At 35.9% G+C, this 20,794-nt stretch overlaps 1 protein-coding gene and 1 pseudogene across 2 annotated transcripts in view; both read left to right on the top strand.

Annotated features, from left to right (window-relative positions):
* The window catches only part of MTREX (Mtr4 exosome RNA helicase), a 99,467-nt gene that overhangs the window by 40,797 nt on the left and 37,876 nt on the right, over positions 1 to 20,794 (top strand). For both annotated transcript variants that reach the window (XR_004284008.1, XM_032336229.1), the window contains exons 17-18: positions 8,476 to 8,648; positions 9,374 to 9,442. Coding sequence is in view for 1 of the 2 variants with exons in the window: in XM_032336229.1 (XP_032192120.1) it covers positions 8,476 to 8,648; positions 9,374 to 9,442 (242 nt within the window). In the remaining variant the exon portion in view is untranslated. The remainder of the gene's footprint in view (positions 1 to 8,475; positions 8,649 to 9,373; positions 9,443 to 20,794) is intronic.
* LOC116585697 lies at positions 1,127 to 2,609 on the top strand (annotated as a pseudogene).

Here is a 20,794-nt window from a genome sequence, read left to right as displayed (position 1 = left end):
AAATATCTTACACTATACTCACCTCACCTGTTTTGTGACGTGAGATGATAAAATGCCTACATAATAAGGTGAACTGAGGTAAATGACATAATCATTGTGATGTAGTATTAGATTCCTGTTGACCTTCTGACTGTATGTCTGAAAGAAGGTTGTCTGTTTTTATATTGTATTTGAACATAAGTAATTAAAACCACAGAATGCAAAGCTGTGGATAAGAGAGAGGACTACTGTATACATTTTCTATAAAAGTAATGATGATACTTATATTACTATCTTTTGTTAAATATTTACCTTATGCCTACCCTTGCGTTAATACTTTGCATTTATTATTAGCCCAGTGATTTTGGCTTCTTCAAATTTAATCTGAAGTAGTCTTTGGAAGTATGATTTTTATGATTATACAGTATTTCTGTTTTATAAATGTACTATTATTTATTTAAAAATAAAGGCAAAGTTGAGATACTTTTCTATCACAAGTGTTAGTACACTCAACTCAATTTTTATGTAGCCAAAAGTAAATGAATTATAATAATATGCCTTAAAAGAAAAAAGGCTTAGAACATCCAAGTGTCTTAATTTTCTTTTTTTTTTCCTTTTTTTTACCCTTATCTGAGTGATAGATCATAGTTATTTCCTCTTTAATTTCTCAGGTGGTAAGAGAGCCTTTATTACCAGCTATAGAGTTGGAAGGAGCTTTAGCATCATTTTACAGATTTTTTTTCTTAAAGCCTCAGGACTCCTTCCTCCTTGAATCCCCACACCACTCATTGCTAAATGCCATCCATGGCTTCCCCTTCAGATTTTGATTATACCTTATCAGTCGTGTAGGAACCAGTCATTGGCAAATAACTGGAAGATTGAACTCTTAAGATACTTAATGTGTCCTGTCCTCAGCTCTCCAGTTGCTGTCCATAGAGCAAATCTGGCTTTAGTGATACCATTCCATGTCTTCAGCCAGAGACACTGAGATAATAACTTTTCAGATACTGACTTACAAGATGACTGTCACTGTAAAACAATATTTTGTCAACAGGCAGTGAACAAGGAGCAGTATCATCTTGCAGAAACCCGTAGCTTTGGTGTACCTTGATTTGGGTGAAGGTAGGGCAGAAACTGCGTATCTGGAATGCAGTTTGGAAACTCTGGGGAAAACTAATCAAAAAGAAATGGAATCTTGATGAGCTACCCAAATTTGAGAATTTTTATCAAAAACAGCTTGATTTGGGTAGATGCACAGCATAAGAGATGGAGATGTACAGAGTAAGGAAGGAAGTTACAAAGGTCACAACTGTCCAAAGCCAGTTCTGACTTTATGAAGCAAACTTCCCTGGAAACATAATGGATGTGACTGCAAGACAGAATTTTACTGAACTTAACTGTTATTCAAGCTCAAGGATGGTCATTGCTTGAAGTGGATTGGATATGGTTGGAGTAGCATAGACTGGATGTAGGAAAACATTGCCTTATTTGCTTGGTGCTGGCACCAACTTGGAAACTGGTCCAATAGTATGTATAACAAGTAGCTGCTGAATATAAAGAGTGTGTGGCTAGAGGTCCACTTGCATCTCTGGTGGTGTTCCCAAGGGATCACAAATTTGTGATTTGGAGAGAGATGTGGAAATCTGTATTGCAACACCTGAAAGACTGTTGGACTTTTTAGAGTGTGGGGAAACCAATCTGAGAAGAACCATCAACCCGTCTTTAATGAAGTATATAGAATGCTCATTTGCGGCTTCGAACCCAAACAAGGAAGATGATGGGTTAGAAAAGACCTGATAGGCAAACCCTCATGCGGAGTGCAACTTGGCCAAAAGAAGTAAGCTTGATGAAGATTTCCTTAAAGACTACATTCATAGAGTGTAGTGCACTAGAACTGAGTGCAAAACTAGAACATTCTTCAGATTGTGGATATGTGTCATGATGTCGAAAAGATTGAAAAAGTTACTCATCTAATGGAAGAGATCATGAGTGAGGAGTAGAATAAAACCATTGTTTTTGTTGAAACCAAAAAAGATGTCATGAACTCACTAGAAAAATGAGAAGAGATGGATGGCCCACCATTGCAAGAGTCTACAGGACATGACTGGGTTCTAAATTATTTCATACATGGATAATCTCCTATTCTGATTGCTACAGATGTGGCCTCAAGGGCTAGAAGTGGAAGATGTGAAATTTGTCATCAATTATGACTACCCTAACTCCTCAGAGGATTATATTCATCGAACTGGAAGAGCTACTCACAGTATCAAAACAGACAGAGCATATGTATTCTTTATATGTAATAACATAAAAGAAGTGAGCTATCTTATCGGTGTTTCATGAAGCTGATCAAGAGCAGTTAGTTCCAAGTTGATTCAGTTTGTCAAAGACAGGTTCAGGTTGTTCAGGGGTGGAGGAGGCTTAAAGGATGACAATTGGGATAGATACTCTGTGCAAGAGGGCTGAATTCAATACCTTTAGAGACAGAGAAAACTATGGCAGAGATTGGTTTGCTTAAGAGAGATTTGGGGGGAAAACTTAGAATGGTATTATTTACTGTGCTGCCATTTACACCAGTGGGAGCTTTGGAAGTAATTTTGTGTGCTGGTCTAGAGACCAGTTTTAGAACTGGTAATCCAGGGCGCCTGGGTGGCTCAGCGGGTTAAGCCGCTGCCTTCGGCTCAGTTCATGATCTCAGGGTCCTGGGATCGAGTCCCATATCGGGCTCTCTGCTCAGCAGGGAGCCTGCTTCCCTCTCTCTCTCTCTCTCTGCCTGCCTCTCTCTCTGTCTACTTGTGATCTCTCTCTGTCAAATAAATAAAAAAAAAAAAAAAAAAAAAAAAAAGAACTGGTAATCCAACAGGCACTTAATGGAGTGGTTATGGTAGCACTCAGCAATGTGGAAATGAGGTCCAGAGATGTACAGTGGTATGAACCAGCAGGCATATGTATATCCTGCTACTGTAGCTCAATATTTTTAATATTTTTAAAAGATTATTTATTTATTTAAGATAGAATACAGGGGAGAAGCAGGAGGGAGAGGGACAAGCAGACTTACACTAAGTGCAGAGCCCAGCATGAGGCTCAAACCCCAACCCTGAGATCATGACCTGAGCCAAAACCAAGGGTCTGAAACCCGACTGACTGAGGCACCCGCTCACCCCAAGTCACCTTAATACCTCAAATAATGATTTTTAAGCTTACAATAGTTCTAAGCAGTTATCACTGGGTCATTCATGAGTAGGGTAATTAAACACACACACACACCCCAAGCCACACACACACACACACACACACCCAGCCAGCCAGCAGTTAGACTGCTTTTGTGACTGAATAACCAAGAGAAACAATGCATATTGGTGCACCAAAAACCTTTGATGTTTTTTACTTCTTTGTAAAAATAGCGCATTCTAACAACCAATAAATTACTGTTTAAACTTCACTTTATATTATTCTTCTATAATTCCATAGAAAATATCTCAGATATGGTTAGGGATAGAGTAAGAAACAAGTGTTTTCCCATTTCTTTAAACCCTTTTTTTATGACTTCTCACTGGACTCAAATTCTTTTTTTTTCCTCCCGATTTTATTTATTTGACTGAGTGAGAGAGCAAAGGGGTGGGGAGCAGCAGAGGGAGAGGAATTGCATAGGGCTTGATCCCAGGAACCCGGGGTCATAACCTGAGCTGAAGGCAGATGCTTAACCATCTGAGCCCCCCAGGTGCCCCTGGACTCAAATTCTTGAGTATGACTTTGACAAAGACTCGGCTACCTGCTCTGAACTGAAACATTACCATCATTTCCCACTCCTCTGTCCTCTGTCTCTCCAGTCCCCAGCTGCTGCTATATTCAGGGTGGTTCTGACTGACTTAACTTTTAAAAGGATTGTGAATAACATAATCTGCACTTCCTGGTACTGCTACTATACATTTGCTTATTCTTCTGCTTGAATCATCCTGCTTTTCCTTCCTGTGTTTTTAAAGGGCAAAGACCTTTTGAAACTCATAAAAAAATGAAATGTCAAGAGTATAACAGACATTTTAATGGGAAAAGATAGAAATTAAAATGATGAAAGAGTTAATGACAGAATTGCACCACCTTTACTACAATTTGCAGGACTGAGTGGTATAATAGTGTAGAAGGAAATGGTTAGAGGTGATAAAAGGCTATCCTGTATGCTTTAAAAATGCAGAATACATCTTGAATGCAGTTGATTCTCATTTTTAGTTATTATTAAGAAAGGTTTCATTCTTTTTGCTATTGATACTACTAGAACTTCTTCAAGAGAGCTGGTACTATTTTCACCTTATTAGTATATCCAAATTAAAATGTAGACTGTTGGGATGCCTGTGTGGCTCAGTGGGTTAAAGCCTCTGCCTTTGGCTCAGGATCCTGGGATCAAGTCCCACATTGGGCTCTCTGCTCAGCAGGGAGCCTGCTTCCTCCTCTCTGCCTACGTGTGATCTCTGTCTATCAAATAAATAAATAAAATCTTTTAAAAAACTAACAAAATGTAGACTGTTGTCTTTGGAATTATAGAACTAATCTCTATAACTTATAGTGCTTTTATGTTTTACAACAAACTTGGATGGCTGGCATACATGAGATGTTTTTCATTTTGATTTACTGAATCCACATTAGATTTTCCAGTGAGCTGTGGAATAAAACTTAGAGGATTTCACTGTTTCTGTTCTGAAAGGAAATATGCAAAGTTAATTTTAATCTTTTGTTTGTGTTATTAATAGGTAATGCCATGGTTAGTAGCAATAGCTGTGAAATTAAACATGGGTTTGATTCAAGACTATCTGAGCTTTAGTTGGCTCATCTAAACTAGGATAATAACTAGTTCATCTAGTTCATGAAAATTGAGATAATTAATGTTGTATGGTCACTGAGTACTTGTTGTAACTGCTGATAGTATTGCTGTAAATCAGGAAAGCCATTTAAACTTTAACCTGTTAGAAAATTTGCTCAGTACTTGGAATAGCAGTCCATTTTTCCCATCACTCCCAGGTCTGTATCTGTGCACATGTTATATATTAATACATCTTTGGAACCAAAACCTTCCTTCTCCCTCAAAAAGAGGAAATTGTTTGCAAACTCTTTTAAGAGTTTATTGGAGTATCTCTCATCTGGTGTTTCCTAAGATCTTGAGACTTTCCCATGGTCTGCACTACAGTGAAACCAGCTTCTTATATACAAAGGTTTCTCTACTCTTTAATTGACTACACTTACTTTTCTGGAGTTGTATATAGCTGTAGTTAGAATCCTAGATATAAAATACATGTAACTTCTTAAAGCGTCTCAGACTTTTGACTCAGTAGTAAAATGGTTTTAGTACAGAAATGATTTGGAGAGAGAATGGGGAGCAGTACTTAAGCCATCCTACAGGTGTTTATTGTCTTCTTGAACTCTTGTCAGTGCTTATTGTTTCACTGACTCCTGCAAACATTGTTACTCTGTAATTTTAGATGGGGCAGCAGTATTAACATTTCTGTGTGGTTTTTGTTATAAAACTTCTTACTGACTTTAGCCCGTCAAATATTCTTTTATAGTTTTGTAATTGTTTCTCTTTTTGGTAATGTCAGTTGCCATAATATGTATTAAGAATAGCTTTCTAGTCTTCAGTGAATGGAATTCATTTCCTATAAGAAGACTTGTAGTTCATTTAAAAATAAGGTGATGATATGGGCGCCTGGGTGGCTCAGTGGGTTAAGCCGCTGCCTGCGGCTCAGGTCATGATCTCAGAGTCCTGGGATCGAGTCCCACATCGGGCTCCCTGCTCAGCAGAGAGCCTGCTTCCCTCTCTCTCTCTCTGCCTGCCTCTCCATCTACTTGTGATTTCTCTCTGTCAAATAAATAAAATCTTTAAAAAAAATAATAAAAAAATAAAAATAAGGTGATGGCGGCGCCTGGATGGCTCAGTGGGTTAAGGCCTCTGCCTTCAGCTCGGGTCATGATCCCAGGGTCCTAGGATCGAGCCCCACAGCGGGTTCTCTGCTCCACGGGGAGCCTGCTTCCTCCTCTCTCTGCCTGCCTCTCTGCCTACTACTTGTGATTCCTGTCTGTCAAATAAATAAAATCTTAAAAAAAAAAAAAAAGTGATGTATTATGCCTAAGGGAATGCAAAAGATCAGAAGTTTGAGGGAACAGTCTGTGAGAATGTTGAATATGATAATAAAAATAATAACAAGATAGTTGTAATATCCTCCCTGAGTGTTTACTATATGCTATACTCTTAGCTAAGTACTTTCTGTATCTTTAATCTCTAATTATACTCTTAGGAGTATGAGTATTTTTGTTATTTTCATTTTGTGGATAAAGAAACTAAAACACAGATTTAATAGAGGATTTGATCATTGGAATAGAATTGAGAGTTTAGAAACAAACCCAATCACCTGTGGTCACTTGATTTTCAACACGTGCTCTTGGGGCAGTGAGCTAGCCATAATTAAAAGAATGAATTGAACCTTTACTGTATATATAAATTATTTGAAATTGAATGGAAGTCCTAATTATAAAAGCTGAAACCATAAAACTCTTAGAAGAAACCATCAGTTTAAATCCCTATAACCTTGGATTTGGCAGTGATTTCTTTTTCTTTTCTTTTTAAGATTTTATTTATTTATTTGACAGAGAGATCACAAGTAGGCAGAGAGGCAGGCGGAGAGAGAGGGGGAAGCAGGCTCCCCGCTGAGCAGTGAGCCAGATGCAGGGCTTGATTCCAGGACCCCAAGATCATGACCTGAGCTGAAGGCAGAGGCTCAACCCACTGAGCCACCCAGGTGCCCCTGGCAGTGGTTTCTTAAATAAGATATAAGCAACAGAGGAAAAAGTAAATTTGTTATAATCAAATTGAAAACTTCTGTACCTCATTAGGCACCAACAAAAAGTAGAAGGTCCATGGAATGGGAGAAAATAATTTGCAAGACACATATCTTGTACAGGTCTAGTTTCCAGAATATGGAAAGAACTCTTAAGAAAAAGACAAATAGTCTAATTTTTAAATGGACAAAGTATTTGAATAGACATTTCTCCAAAGGAGATAAACTATTAGCCAACAAACAAGCATATGAAAAAGATTCTCAACATTTCCACTCCTGGGTATATAACCAAAAAAAAATTTTTTTTCACACACAAAAACATGTGCATGAATGTTCATAAAAACATGATTCACAGTAGCTGAAAGGTGGAAATAATTCAGTCCATCACCTGGTAAACAGATCACTAAAATGGTATACCCAAATAGTGAAATAATATTCAGCCATAAAAAGGAGTGAAGTGCTGATACATGCTATGCTGCTATGATATGGATGAACCCTGAAAACATGCTCAGTGAAGGAAGCCAAACACAGAAGGCCTTGGTATACCGTGACTGCATATATATGAAATATCTAGAGTAGATGAATCCATACAGATAGAAAGTAGACAGGTTGCCAGGGCTGGGGGAAGGAGAAAATGAGGAGTGTTTGCTCAGTGGATATAGAGTCTCCTTTTGAGGCAGTGAAAATATTTTACAACTATGTGGTGGGGATAGTTGCATATTTTGTGAATGTACTTTGAATGTGTTGATGGTGAGTTTTATGTTTTGTGTATTTTACGCCAGTTGAAATAGTGTTTGTTCACAATGGGATGTGGGCATAATGAAACGAGTAAGGAAGGGAGGTCAGCACTAGATGCAAGAATTTGAGCAGAAAATGCTACCATAGATGGTGAGATGAGCTAAGAGAAAAATTGGGGGAAAAAGTTTGTGTATTGGTTACTGACTGAGTAGAGAAAGAACTGTGGTTGAATTGCCTGTTCTCAATGTTAGTGACCTAGACCCTGATGGTGGTGGAGGTCTCATGACAGTAGCAAGCTGGATTCTTTCTGAAATTTAAAACAACTATTACTTAAAAAGTCCAAAATAGTTCCATCTAATTGGACTTTGTGCAGTGGTGGAAATGTTCTGTATCTGAGCTATTCAAGTCCAGAAGTCAGTAACCAGTTGAGTTACTGACAGTTGAGTATTTGAAATGGTGCTAGTGCTATTGAGGAACTAAATATTTTATTTAATTTTCATTAATTTTGATTTAAAAAGCCACATATGGCTGGTGTCTGCTGGTAGTATATTGGAAAAACCTGTTGTAGCACATTTCTGCCAATGCAGAGAGTTTTACTGGACAATGAGGTGTTGAACAATGTAGGCCTAGAATTCTTAGTTAATACCCTCTCCCACGTCCATAGGGAGAGTAACAGCTCACCAGATAGGAAGGATCACTGTCAATTCAGACTCAATTTGACGATTCACAATTAGTGACTCAGGGGACTTTAATGTAGAATCTTCATATAGAAAGAAAATACTCAGAACGACGTGCAGTTATCTCTGAAGTCTTTCCACAAAATTTCTAGTCTATGCAAGCTTTGTTTCCTACATTGGTAGAAGAAAAACAGATGTATTTTTGTATAGTTTACATAAAGTATTTTTTTAATATTTTACTTGTGTTTTATTTACAGAGGTAAAGAACTCAGAAGAACAGTATAATAAAATAGTAATACCAAATGAGGAAAGTGTCGTCATCTATTATAAGATCAGACAGCAGCTTGCCAAACTGGGTAAAGAAATTGAAGAATATATTCATAAACCAAAATATTGCTTACCGTTTCTACAGCCAGGTCGTTTGGTAAAGGTATGTCATTTTGAGTAAAGATTCTAATTGTTGTTCTGTATTAATTACAGTGTTTCGCACTATTCACTTGGAATTGATTAGGGGTGAGATCATGTGTGAAGGACTCTTTATCTCCACCGATTTTCATTTTGGGGCTATAAATCGAAGGAGATACTTTTGGTGTGGACATATAAAGTATTTCCAGTTATGAAATAAAAAAATAGAAACATTTTTAAGTCCTGGATGAATTCATTAGCTATAAAATATAAAAGATTTCATATAGTCTCAGAATAAATACATCATATCATTTTAGAAATTTGTTTGCCAGGGACGCCTGTGTGGCTCAGTTGATTAAGTGTCTGCCTTTGGCTCAGATCATGATCCCAGAGTCCTGGAATTGAGTCCCACATTGAGCTCCTTGCTCAGCAGGGAGCCTCTTCTGCCTCTTCCTGCTGTTCTCCCTGCTTGTGCTTGCTCGCTCTCTCTCTCTGACAAATAAATAAAATTTAAAAAAAAAATTTGTTTGCCAACTGAGATACTCCTCTTGTTACTGTTTTAGAGCCCTATTTGGTGATGATTTTTTTCTTTAGGGTTTATATCTTTTTCCTTAAGTTTAACTGATCTTTCAAAAAATATGTTACTAAGAACTTTCCAAATTTTATTAGCCTATAATGTGGGCATGGAAGTCTATAAAATTGCTTTTTGAGCATAAATGTTTTTATTTACTTGCTTCCCTTTCTTTTTAGGTAAAGAATGAAGGAGATGATTTTGGCTGGGGAGTAGTGGTGAATTTCTCAAAGAAGTCAAATGTTAAGGTAAATAAACCATTGCCCTTAAGGTAGAATCATATATAAATTTTTAGTAAAAAGTTTTTTCAGACTCCTGAAATTGATCAAAGTAGAAATAGCATTACATTAAGAGAAGCTATAATAAATTCTTCCATAGGAATTAGATTTTTTAATAATCTTAAATTTTGTCTTCAAAGTGCAGTTATTTTCCAAACAACAAATTTTAATTTCATGACAGTTCACCTGTCTTCTCTGAATTCATCAATACTTTTTATAATTTTACTCTTTAAATTGAATATTAGAAAAAATTAGCTTCTGATACAGAAAATTAGAATTTTGATTTAGGTATATAATAGAGAGTTGAAGAAAAGGTATTAGAGGAGCTAGTCAGTTTTACTTATTCTCTGTAAGGGAGAACAATAATAAAGTTGGCTTTGGCCATTATTTATGTAAATATTTTGAGGAAAATATGTAAAGTTAAGGAAAATTTTATTACTTTGTTAGATGAGTGATTATCTTAAAATTAAGTTAGCCACCCTATTATATTTTTGTCTCCCAATATATGTATGACCTCAGGCAGCATTTTGTATCTCCATGTATATTTTTCTTTATCTTTAAAAATGAATAGGTTGCAGGGCACCTGTGCGGCTCAGTCCGTTTTGTGTCCAGTTCTTGATCTCAGCTCAGGTCTTGATCATGGGGTCATGAGTTGAGGCCCCACACTGGACTCCACACTGGGTGTGGAGCATCCTTTAAAAAAAAAAAAAGAAGAAGAAGAAGAAGAGTTTGCATAAGATGCCTGCATACTCATAAAGCTGACCATCTCATGATTTTGTTGTCATTGTTTGTTCTACCTGGGTATAGAGAAAGTAGAAGTTAAGCTTTGGGACTGGAAGTTACTCCTGAAATATGTAAATAAATTTAGAGATAATAAAGCCATTTCTTGGGAGAAACAAGTTCATAGGTTTGGGGTACCTGAGTGGTGCGTTTGGTTCAGCGTCTGCCTTCATCTCAGGTCATGATCTCAGAATACCCTGGGTTCAAGCCCTGTATCAGGCTCCCTGCTCAGTGGGAAGTCTTGCTTCCCTCTCCTGCCCCTTTCCTCCTGCTTATGCTCTCTCTCTCCCTCTCTTTCAAATAAATAAATAAAACCTTTAAAAAAAAAAGTTCATAGGTTTGTGATCGGTGTTTTTGTGAATAATCTGTGATTAATCCCACTGAAGAACTTCTTAAAGATATTTAGTTAATTACCACCATTTTGATACATTACCATCTTCATTCGTAATTATAAGTTTTGTCTTTTAAGTATTGCCCCACTTGTTACCTCATTTGATCCCAATTAGGTAAGGATTCATTGACCACAGAAAGTTTCTGTGCTTACTCATTTGATGAATAGCAGAAAGCAGATAATGAAAATAGAAGGCAGAATAGTATGAATACTTTAGTAAAGATATAAGTAAAATGCATTTGGAACTCAGAGGAGGAAGAAATTGTATCTGAGCTATTAGAGATGGCATCTAATTAGGAAAATAATTTAAAATTTTTAAAGGAACCTTGGAGAATGAGTAGCATTCATTTGGTGGATATTTATTTACTGCTGAAGGAGCAGTGATACGCAGCAGGCCCAGAACATTTCAGGTAAAGAGTGAAATCTTACAGAAGTATTGAAGTTACAGAAAATGAAGAATAGATTTGAGTATATTCAGTCTAGCTACCTAAACATTTGAAAGCACTGGTAGGTGTTTGAAAATTAGTTGGTTGGTTGATTGGTTTGCTTGGGTTTAGTTTGGTGCTTTTTTAATCTGTTTATTTTTGAGGGAGGGATTGATCTGATCCGAAGTTACTATATTGACAGTGTTTGAAGGATATTGAAAGAGATAGCATAGTAGATACAAGTTTCTCTATTAAGGAAACTTACTGTTTTGGGTGAGTCAGAAGGAAGATGGTAATAGTAATAAGGGTTCAGGTGGAGGATACTGAAGAACTAGAATGCACACTCTTGAATGGGAGTGTTTTGCTGCAACTGTCTTAGCCTAATGTTTCCAGGGTTTAAGCATGTTGTAGTGTATATCAGCACTTTGTTCTCTTTTGTGACTGAATAGCATTCTATTATACAGATACACGACATTTTGTTTATCCGTTCATGAGTTGATAGACATTTGGATTGTTTCTACCTTGGGCTATTACAAATGATACTTCTGTGAACATCCGTGTCTGAGTTTTTGTGTGGACATATGTTTTCATTTCTCTTGAGAGTGAAATTGCTGGATCCTGTGGATACTGTATGACCATTTAAAGAACTGCCAGGTTGTTTTCTAAAGTGGCTGCACCATTTCACATTCCCATTAACAATGTATAATGGTTTTTATTTCTTCACATCCTCATCACACTTAGTGTCTGACTTTTTTATTACACTCGGTATATAGTGCTATCTCATTGTGGTCTTGATTTGTATTTTCCTGATGACTAATATTGCCAAGGATCTATTTATGTGTTTATTGGCCATTTGTATATTCTTTGGAGAAATGTCTTCAGCTCTTTCACCAACCCACATTCAAATTGAGTTGTCATTTTATTACTAAGTTATATGAGTTCTTTATCATATTTGATTTCCAGATATTTGTCTCCCATTTTGTGGATTATCTTCACTTTTTTTTTTTTAAGATTTTATTTATTTGACAGAGATCACAAATAGGCAGAGAGGCAGGCAGAGAGAGAGGAGGAAGCAGGCTCCCTGCTGAGCAGAGAGCCGGATGCAGGACTCAATCCCAGGACCCTGAGACCATGACCTGAGCCGAAGGCTGAGGCTTTAACCCACTGAGCCACCCAGGTGCCCCTATCTTCACTTTCTTGATAGTGCCTTTTGATGCGCAAGTTTTTAATTTTGATGTAATCCAAATTTAGTCTTTTTTTTTTTTTTCTTGTTACTCACGGTTTTGATGTAATATATAAAAATTACTGCCAACATCAAGGTCATGAAGATTTACCTCTGTGTTTTCTTCTAAGAGTTTTATAGTTTCACCTATTATATTTAGGTTCCTGATCCATTTTCAGTTTTCTTTATGTGGTATAAGGTAAGGGTCTACCTTCATATTTGTCCTAGCCCTGGTTATTGGAAAGTTTTTTCCTCATTAAATGATCATGTCATCCTTGTCAAAACTCAGAAGATCATAGACACATGGCTTCACTTCTAGACTCTCAGTTCTATTTCATTGACCTCTGTCTATTCCAATGCCAGTACCATATGGTCTTCATTTACCATATCTTTATAGTTAAGTTTTAAAAAAAAATAGATTTATGAGTTCTCCAACTTTGTTCTTCTTTTTGAAGATTGTTTTGGCTATTCTGGGATCCTTACAGTTTCATATGAATTCGATTATTTGCTTGTCAGTTTTTCCAAAGAAGTCAGCTGGATTCTGAGAGGGCTTGCACTGAATCTGAGCATGGAGAATACTGCTGGCTTAACATAATTGAGTTTTTCAGTCATGAACATAGCATGTTTTCTTTATATTTACACTTTTTAAAAAATTTATTTATTTTAGAGAGAGAAAGTGAGAGAGAACAAGCGTGGGATGATGGGTAGAGGGAGAGAATTCTCAAGCTTCTCCCACCTAAGCAAGAAGCCCAGCATGAGGCTAGATTACAACAACCCTGAGATCATGACCGGGGCTGAAATCAAGATTCAGTTGCTTAACCAACTGAGACACAGAGGTGCCCCTTATTTAGATATTCTTAATTGGTAACTTACTGTTTTTCAAGTGTAAACTTTCACTTTTTTTCTATATATAAACCCATGTTGTATCTGCAAATAGAGATGTTTTTCTCCCTTTTCACTGTGGGTGCGTTTTAGTTCTTTTTTTTTTTTTTTTTTTTTTTTGCCTAGTTGTTATGGCTAAACCCTCAGGTACATATTAATAGAGATGATGAGAGCAGATATCCTAGTCTTTTTTCCAGATTTAGGGAGGGACCATCCAGTGTTGTTCTTTATGAATGATGTTAGCTCTGGGTTTTTGTTAAGTGTCCTTTACCAAGTTGTTGAAGTTTCTTTCAGTTTGTAGTTTGTTGAGTGCTTTTGTAATGAAAGATTGTTTTGTTTTATCAGATGCTTTTTATGTACCTATTCAGATAATCATGTGATTTTTTTTTTTTTTAATTTATTTACTTGACAGACAGAGATCACAAATAGGCAGAGCAGCAGGCAGAGAGAGAGGAGGAAGCAGGCTCCCTGCCTAGCAGAGAGCCAGATGCAGGACTCAATCCCAGGACCCTGAGACCATGACCTGAGCTGAAGGCAGAGGCCTTAACCCACTGAGCCACCCAGGCGCCCCCATGTGATTGTTTTTAATTCTGTTTTGTATTTGTTCTGATGTGGTATATTAGGTTAATTGATTTTTAAGTGCTAAACTAACTTTGAATTCCTGGGTAAATCCCACCTGGTGCTGCATTATTCATTTGATTTTTTGCTGGATTCATTTTGCTAGTATGTTGCAGAAGACTTTTGCACCTACATTTCTTGTGATGTCTTTGTCTGGGTTTTGTAACAGGTTAATGCTGGCCTCATAATGAGTTTGGAAGTATTCCCCTTCTGTTCTGTTTTTTGACGAGTTTTTGAAGAAATGGTATTAATTTTATATATTTTTTTTTAATTGGAAGAATTTGGCAGTGAGAACACCTGAGCCTTGGCTTTTATTTGAGTGTAGTTTATGATTATTAACTCAGTTTGATAGGGTCTGTTCAGGTTGTTTATTTCTTCTTGGGTTAGTTTCAATGATTTGCTTTCTTAGAAATTAGTCTATTTCATCTAAGTTACCTAATTTACTTGTATATAATTGTTCATGGTATTACTTTATAATACTTTTTATTTCCAGAAAGTGGTTTAGTAATGTCTTCTCCTTCATTTCTTATTCTTATAATTTGAATCTTTCATCTAGTTAAGTGTTTGTCAATTTTGTTGATCTCAAAGAACCAGCTTTTGGTTTCACTGATTTTTTTTTTTTTCTATTTTTCATTATCATTAATTTCTGCTCCATTTTTGTTAGTCCTTCTATGTGCTAGCTTTAGTTCTAGTTTTCTGGGTTTTTTTTTTATCGTCTTAAGGTAGGAGATCAGGTTATTAATTTGAGATATTTTTTCCATTTTGATCCAGGCATTCATGCCTGTAAATTCCCCTCCATGGAGATATTTTAACTGCATCCCATAAGTTTTGGTGTAGTTTTCTTCATTTTCATTTACTTCCAAGTATTTTCTAATTTCTCTTTTGATTTCTTCTTTGATCCACTGGCAGTTTAGAGGCGTGTGTTAATTTCCATCTATTTGTGAAATTCCCAAATTTCTGTCTGTTTTTATTTCTAATGTCATTTCTTTGTTGAGAAATAATTGTCATATTTCAGTCCTTTCAAATTTCTTGAAATTTTTGTTTAATGGCCTGACATATGGTCTTCCCTCAGAATGTTTTATATGCGGTTGAGGAGAATGTATATTCTGTTTTGGGTGAGATATTCTATAGATGTCTGTTAGGTCTGGTTCGTTTGTGGTGGTATTCGTCTTTTGTTTCTTTTCTTGCAAATCTTTGTCTCTTTGTTCTGTGCATCGAAGTAAGGTACTGAAGACTCAGCTATTTTTCAGTTGCTCTATCTCCCTTCATTTCTGTCAATTAAAGTATGTCTCCTATACACTGCATAGTCGGATCTTTTTTTATTCAGCCTGAAAAATCTCTACCTTTTGTTTGGGTTCCTTAATCGATTGGTTAATCTATTCACATGTAGTGTTACTGATATCACTGGATTTGTGTCTTTCATTGTGCTTTTTTTCTTTAGTCTCATTTCTTTTTTTGTTTTTCTAGTTCTCTACTGCTTTCTTTAGCATTAAGTGTTTATGTTCTAACATAACATTTCAGTTTATTTTAATGATTTCTTTCTCTACTTTTTACATTTTTTTCTCTACATCTCTGTTTTTTGTTTTTTTCTTAGTGGCTGTTAGGGTCTCTCATATTCAGTATTTCCATATTAACTTAATAGAATAAATTTCAGATTTATACTGAATTCCATTGAGAAGTAGAAACATTACTCCTATATACACTTGTTCCATTTTCCCTCTTGTTGTATAATCTATAAGTCTTAAAAATCCAACAATACATGTTACAATTATTACTTAATATGATTTTATTATTTATAAAGAAGCTTAGAGAAGAAAGAGCAAGTATTTATTTATAGCTTTTGTTACATTAATCTCATTATTTATCATTTCTGGTTTATTTTATTGGATCCTGTGGATTCACATTACCATCTGGAGTTATTGCCTTAGTTCAGTACAACTGTGCTCCTACCCATTATTACCAACATACCCATTATTAAGTATGTTGCAGACTTAATAATTTACTATATATGTATAGTTTCATTTATAAATTATTTAGTAGAAAAAGAAATACTTTTTATACTGTCTTTTATAGTTACATAATTACTGTTACCAGTGCTCTGATTTTTCATGTAGATTTACTAATGTCTAGTGTCACTTGCTTTCAGCCTCAAGAATTTCTCATATTTTTTCTAAAGTGGGTTCTGCTAGCAACAAATTTTCTGTTTTTATCTGGGAATATCTGTTTTTGAAAAACAACTTTGCTGGATTTATAGATTCTTGGTTAATAAGTGTTTTTCTGTGAATATGCCAGTCCACTGCCTTCTGGTCTCCATTGTTTTTGCTGAGAGGTTTCTGCTGTTAATCTTACTGCAGTCCACTGTAAGGAGTCTTTTTTTTTTTTCCCCCTTGCGGATTTCAAGATTCTCTGTTTTGGCTTTCTGCATTTTTACTATGATGTGTCTCTGTTCATCTCTTTATACTTATTCTACTTTGAGTCCATTGAATTTCCCAAGTATGTAGATTAATATTTTTCAGTTAATTTGGGACATTTTCAGCTATTATTTCATCAGGTATTTTTTCATCTTTTTCTCTCTTTTCCTGGTACTCAAATTATGGGTGTATTGTACTTACTGGTATCCTGCATTTGTCTAAGGTTCTGCTCATTGTCTCATTTTTTCCCCCTGCTTTTTGGGTTACATAATCTCTCAGTCTACGTACAAACACTTTCTTCTGCTACTTCAGATCTCTTGAGCCCCTTCAGTGATTTCTTTCATTTTAGGCATGCTTGTACTTAAGAATTCAAGAATTTCCGGGGCGCCTGGGTGGCTCAGTGGGTTAAGCCGCTGCCTTCAGCTCAGGTCATGATCCCAGGGTCCTGGGGTTGAGCCCCGCATCGGGCTCTCTGCTCAGCAGGGAGCCTGCTTCCTCCTCTCTCTCTGCCTGCCTCTCTGCCTGCTTGTCATCTCTCTCTCTCTCTGTCAAATAAATAAATAAATAATCTTTAAAAAAAAAAAAAAAAAAGAATTCAAGAATTTCCTTTTTGGTCATTTTTAATCATACCTGTCTCTTTATTGATACTCTGTATTTGATATAACATTGTTATTTTTCCTTTCTTTACTTAATTGGTATTCCTTTAGTTGTTTGAAAATATTTATACTGGCTACCTTTTAAGTCTTTGTTTAATGTGATATCTGGTCATTCTCATAGGCATTTTCTTCTGTTGCCTGCTTTTTTCTGGTATTTAGGTACTGGATCATACCTTTCTATTCATGTCTTACAATTTTTTCTTTGAAATTGAGTATTTTAAATAATATAGGTAGCACTCTTGGTACTGGTCCCTTTTTCCCTCCCCTCACACAGTTATATTGTTATTTCTTGTTTATTAGTTTAGTGATTAGCTTGATGGAGTGGAGTCTGTTCTAGTCCCACTTATAAATTTCTTTGGTCTGAGTGACACTTCAAGACTTTTGGTGTATGTGAAGCTTGGAAGCAATATCCTCAAATCTTTTTTTTGAGATTTTATTTACTCATTTAGAAACAGAGCATGGATAGGCAGGGGGCTGAAAGAAAGGGAGATGAGCAGACCCCTGTGGAGTGGGAATCCCTCTTGGGGCTCAATCCCAGGATCCTGAGATCATGACCTGAGCTGAAATCAAGAATAGGATGCATAACCAACTGAGAGAACCAGGGGCCCTAAGCGTCAGATCTTTATGGCTTGTCTCTCCCAGTATGACAGCAGTGCCTTAAAGGTAGGGTAAACAAGGGTAGTTGAGGCCTCAGTGTTCTCTGCAGAACTACAACTAAGATAGAGCCTCGGGCCAACCATTGGTGGCTGGCAGAAGAAGGGTGCCCCCAGCACTCAGCCTCATTTGCCTAGAACTTATGCTCATCAGTGGGTTGGTGGGAGCAAGATAAGCAAGCAATGCTGCCATCCTATATCTTTTGGGAAGATGGCCCTCCAACTGAGAGCTGCAGGGAGAGGGAGCCCTACTGTATTTTTGGATTCAGTAGTCTGCAGTTTTTGTCTTGCTGAACTAGGAGAAGTGAGGTGGAAATGATCTTGGTTTAGAGATTAGACTCATGTTACTTGTAATAAATTTTGTGGATTTTCTTGAATAGATGTTTTTTCACCTCCTGTGTGCCCTGAGAACCATTTCCAGAGACTTTACATGGTTGGTTTTTTATAACTTTCCCAGGTTTTGCTAGAGAGCAGGGTTTGTGATGCATTCTTCATGTTGTCATGCTGGTAATTGATGTCAGGTTTTATATTTTTAAGGGAGAAAAATTATACCTAACATAATTATAATTACATTTGCACATATATACATAGTGAACAAGTTTTTAAATGATTTACTTTTCTTGGTCCTTAATCCATGTATAAAAGTAGTGCCAATTGAGGAGAATTCTTTTAGGCAAATATGGAATGGGGACTAGAGAACACATTTCAGTTTTCTTTCTACTTAAGTTGGTGGTGAAACTCATTTCTCCACTGAGTTACTTACATTTCTTTGCTAAAAACATGAAGTACTTAACTTTATTGATTTTGTAATCTAGGTCAGAATACTAATAACAGATTTTTGTGGTGAATAGGTTTTGGTAGAGAGAGGAAAAATACACAGTAAGGAAGAAGATATTAGAAGCATTTTAAATAAATAAAAATGTAATTGTCAACATTGTCAAAATTTATTTTAAATTTCTTTACCTTCTACAAACTTGAAATTTTCATCAAAAGTATATTTTAATCTGATAATTTCCATTTAGAGTGTGAAATTAGCCACATTTTAAAAGTAATGAAAAGTTAGGAAAAAGAAAGTTCAATTATACGATTAAGAAGTTAAAAATAAGGACGTAGGTGTAAAAATTAAAAGAATGTATACTAAGATCATCATTAAGCCAACTAGAACATTTAGTAACTATTCTCTTATATAAAGGATGACATTGTTGATCCACCTTTACCACAGCATAGAGCTTAGAAATAGTTCAGTGAGTACGACTTTATCATCTTTATTTTTAGAGAGAGAAGGAGAGAGAAGAAGCACACAAGTATTGGGGAGGGACAGAAGGAGAGGGAGAGAAAGTCTCAAGCAGACCTCATGCTCAGCACAGAGCCCAACTCTGATACCATGATCTGAGCCAAAATCAAGAGTCAGACACTTAATCAACTGAGCCACCTGGGTGCCCCGAATTATTTTATAATCTTTAAGAAATACTTTTAACAGAAGATTTCCATTTAATGCCTCAATAAAAAAGTCTTTGAAGGGTGTTCCCATAGTACACTTAAGGATATCTCTGTAATGTGAACGATTTTGGTAACTTTACAAAGAAAGATGATGTAGATATACTTGAGTTCCAGTGGTCACTTCTCTGATTGTTTTGCTTACAGAGGAAGAATATTAAGTTTAAAAATAAAATCCATAGGATTGGAACTAAACACAAAAGACAGTTTTAGATTATCTAGATACAGTACAGATTGTTCATAAATCTTAGATTATTTTTGTTTGAATACTCACTTGTCCCCTAACCCTTTGGAGTTCATTCATTCATCAAATTTGGAATGGGTCTTACCCAGAGGGTTTTTTCCCTTCTGGAGGCAAAGATACCAGTCATTGATTCTCCTTACAGTCTTTTGTCCTCTGGAAGAATTTAACAGTTGGGTTATAACTTCCTAGCTCATTGTTTCATAAAATCATTTTATCTTAACTAAGCTTTACATAAATATATAATTTTTGCAGCTACAAACTTAATTGAAAATACTAATCAGGGGGTGCCTGGATGGCTTAGTCAGTGAAGCATCTGCCTCCTGTTCAGTGGGGAGTCTGCTTCTCTCTCTCTCCCTCTGCTCCCCCTGCTTGTACTCTCTTGCTCTCTCTCTCTTTCTGTCAAATAAATAAATAAAATATTTTTTTAAAAAAGTAAATACTATTTAGCTTTGGTTTGTTTCTATACCAAAATGAAGACTGTTTTGATGAAACATCTTTAAAAATAAGAAAAAAAGGGGCGCCTGGGTGGCTCAGTGGGTTAAAGCCTCTGTCTTCGGCTCAGGTCATGATCCCAGGGTCCTGGGATTGAGCCCCACATCAGGCTCTCTGCTCTGCAGGGAGCCTGCTTCCTCCTCTCTCTCTCTCTCTCTCTGCCTGCCTCTCTGCCTACTTGTGATCTCTGTCTATCAAATAAATAAATAAAATCTTAAAAAAAAAAATTTTGGAAAAAAAATAGTACATGGAGGAAAATACTGGGTTTGAAGAATGGAGCTTATGCTTTCAGAAATTTGAATTCAGTAATTTAAAATAATTATGATTGTATTTTTGGTTTGAATTTGGAAATGTATTTGTTAATTGGGAAATCAGTTAACAAGTTTATTGTGGAAATCCATAGTAGCTATGGGTTTATTGTCATTTCTTGAAAATTTTTCAGTTTTGAAGAATAACTATGCCTAGAGGATACCAAGCACTTAGTTCTTTGACATGTTTACTCCTCAATCAAAATAACTTTTCTTTTTATCTGTTTTATGCAAAAGGGACTATTCAAAAAAGACCAAGAGAATATCTTAATGCTCTTTGAAGGATACTGCTGTCAAGCAAATTATCATAAATTACAGATATGATTAATTAAGCCTTGGATCTTGAGAACCATATTTTTATTAGAGAATATAAAAGACAAAAGTCTTTTAATAAAATGATATAACATCACATTAATGAGGTGCCAGTGTACTAAGCAATAAAGTAATCTACTTTAGTATAATTTACATGTTGTTTAATTAGGATAATTTGAAGACACAGATTTTCTGAAATCTTCATTTCTTATAGTTTCTTTTTCTAATTCTATAACATTAAATAAAATTATAAACTAATCATTGGAAACTTAAAATGGCATTTTATGTCAATTAACAGTTCGTACTTTTTTTTTTTTTTTTTTAAGATTTATTTTAGAGAGAGACAAAGTGTGAGCAGGGAAATGGGCAGAGAGGGAGGGCAGCTGATTCTATTTAAATTCATAAGTATCAAGTCTATAGCCATACCACCC

Source organism: Mustela erminea, chromosome 3, assembly GCF_009829155.1.
Source record: "Mustela erminea isolate mMusErm1 chromosome 3, mMusErm1.Pri, whole genome shotgun sequence".
Taxonomy (NCBI): Eukaryota; Metazoa; Chordata; class Mammalia; order Carnivora; family Mustelidae; genus Mustela; species Mustela erminea.
This window is presented reverse-complemented; position numbering and strand designations above follow the sequence as displayed.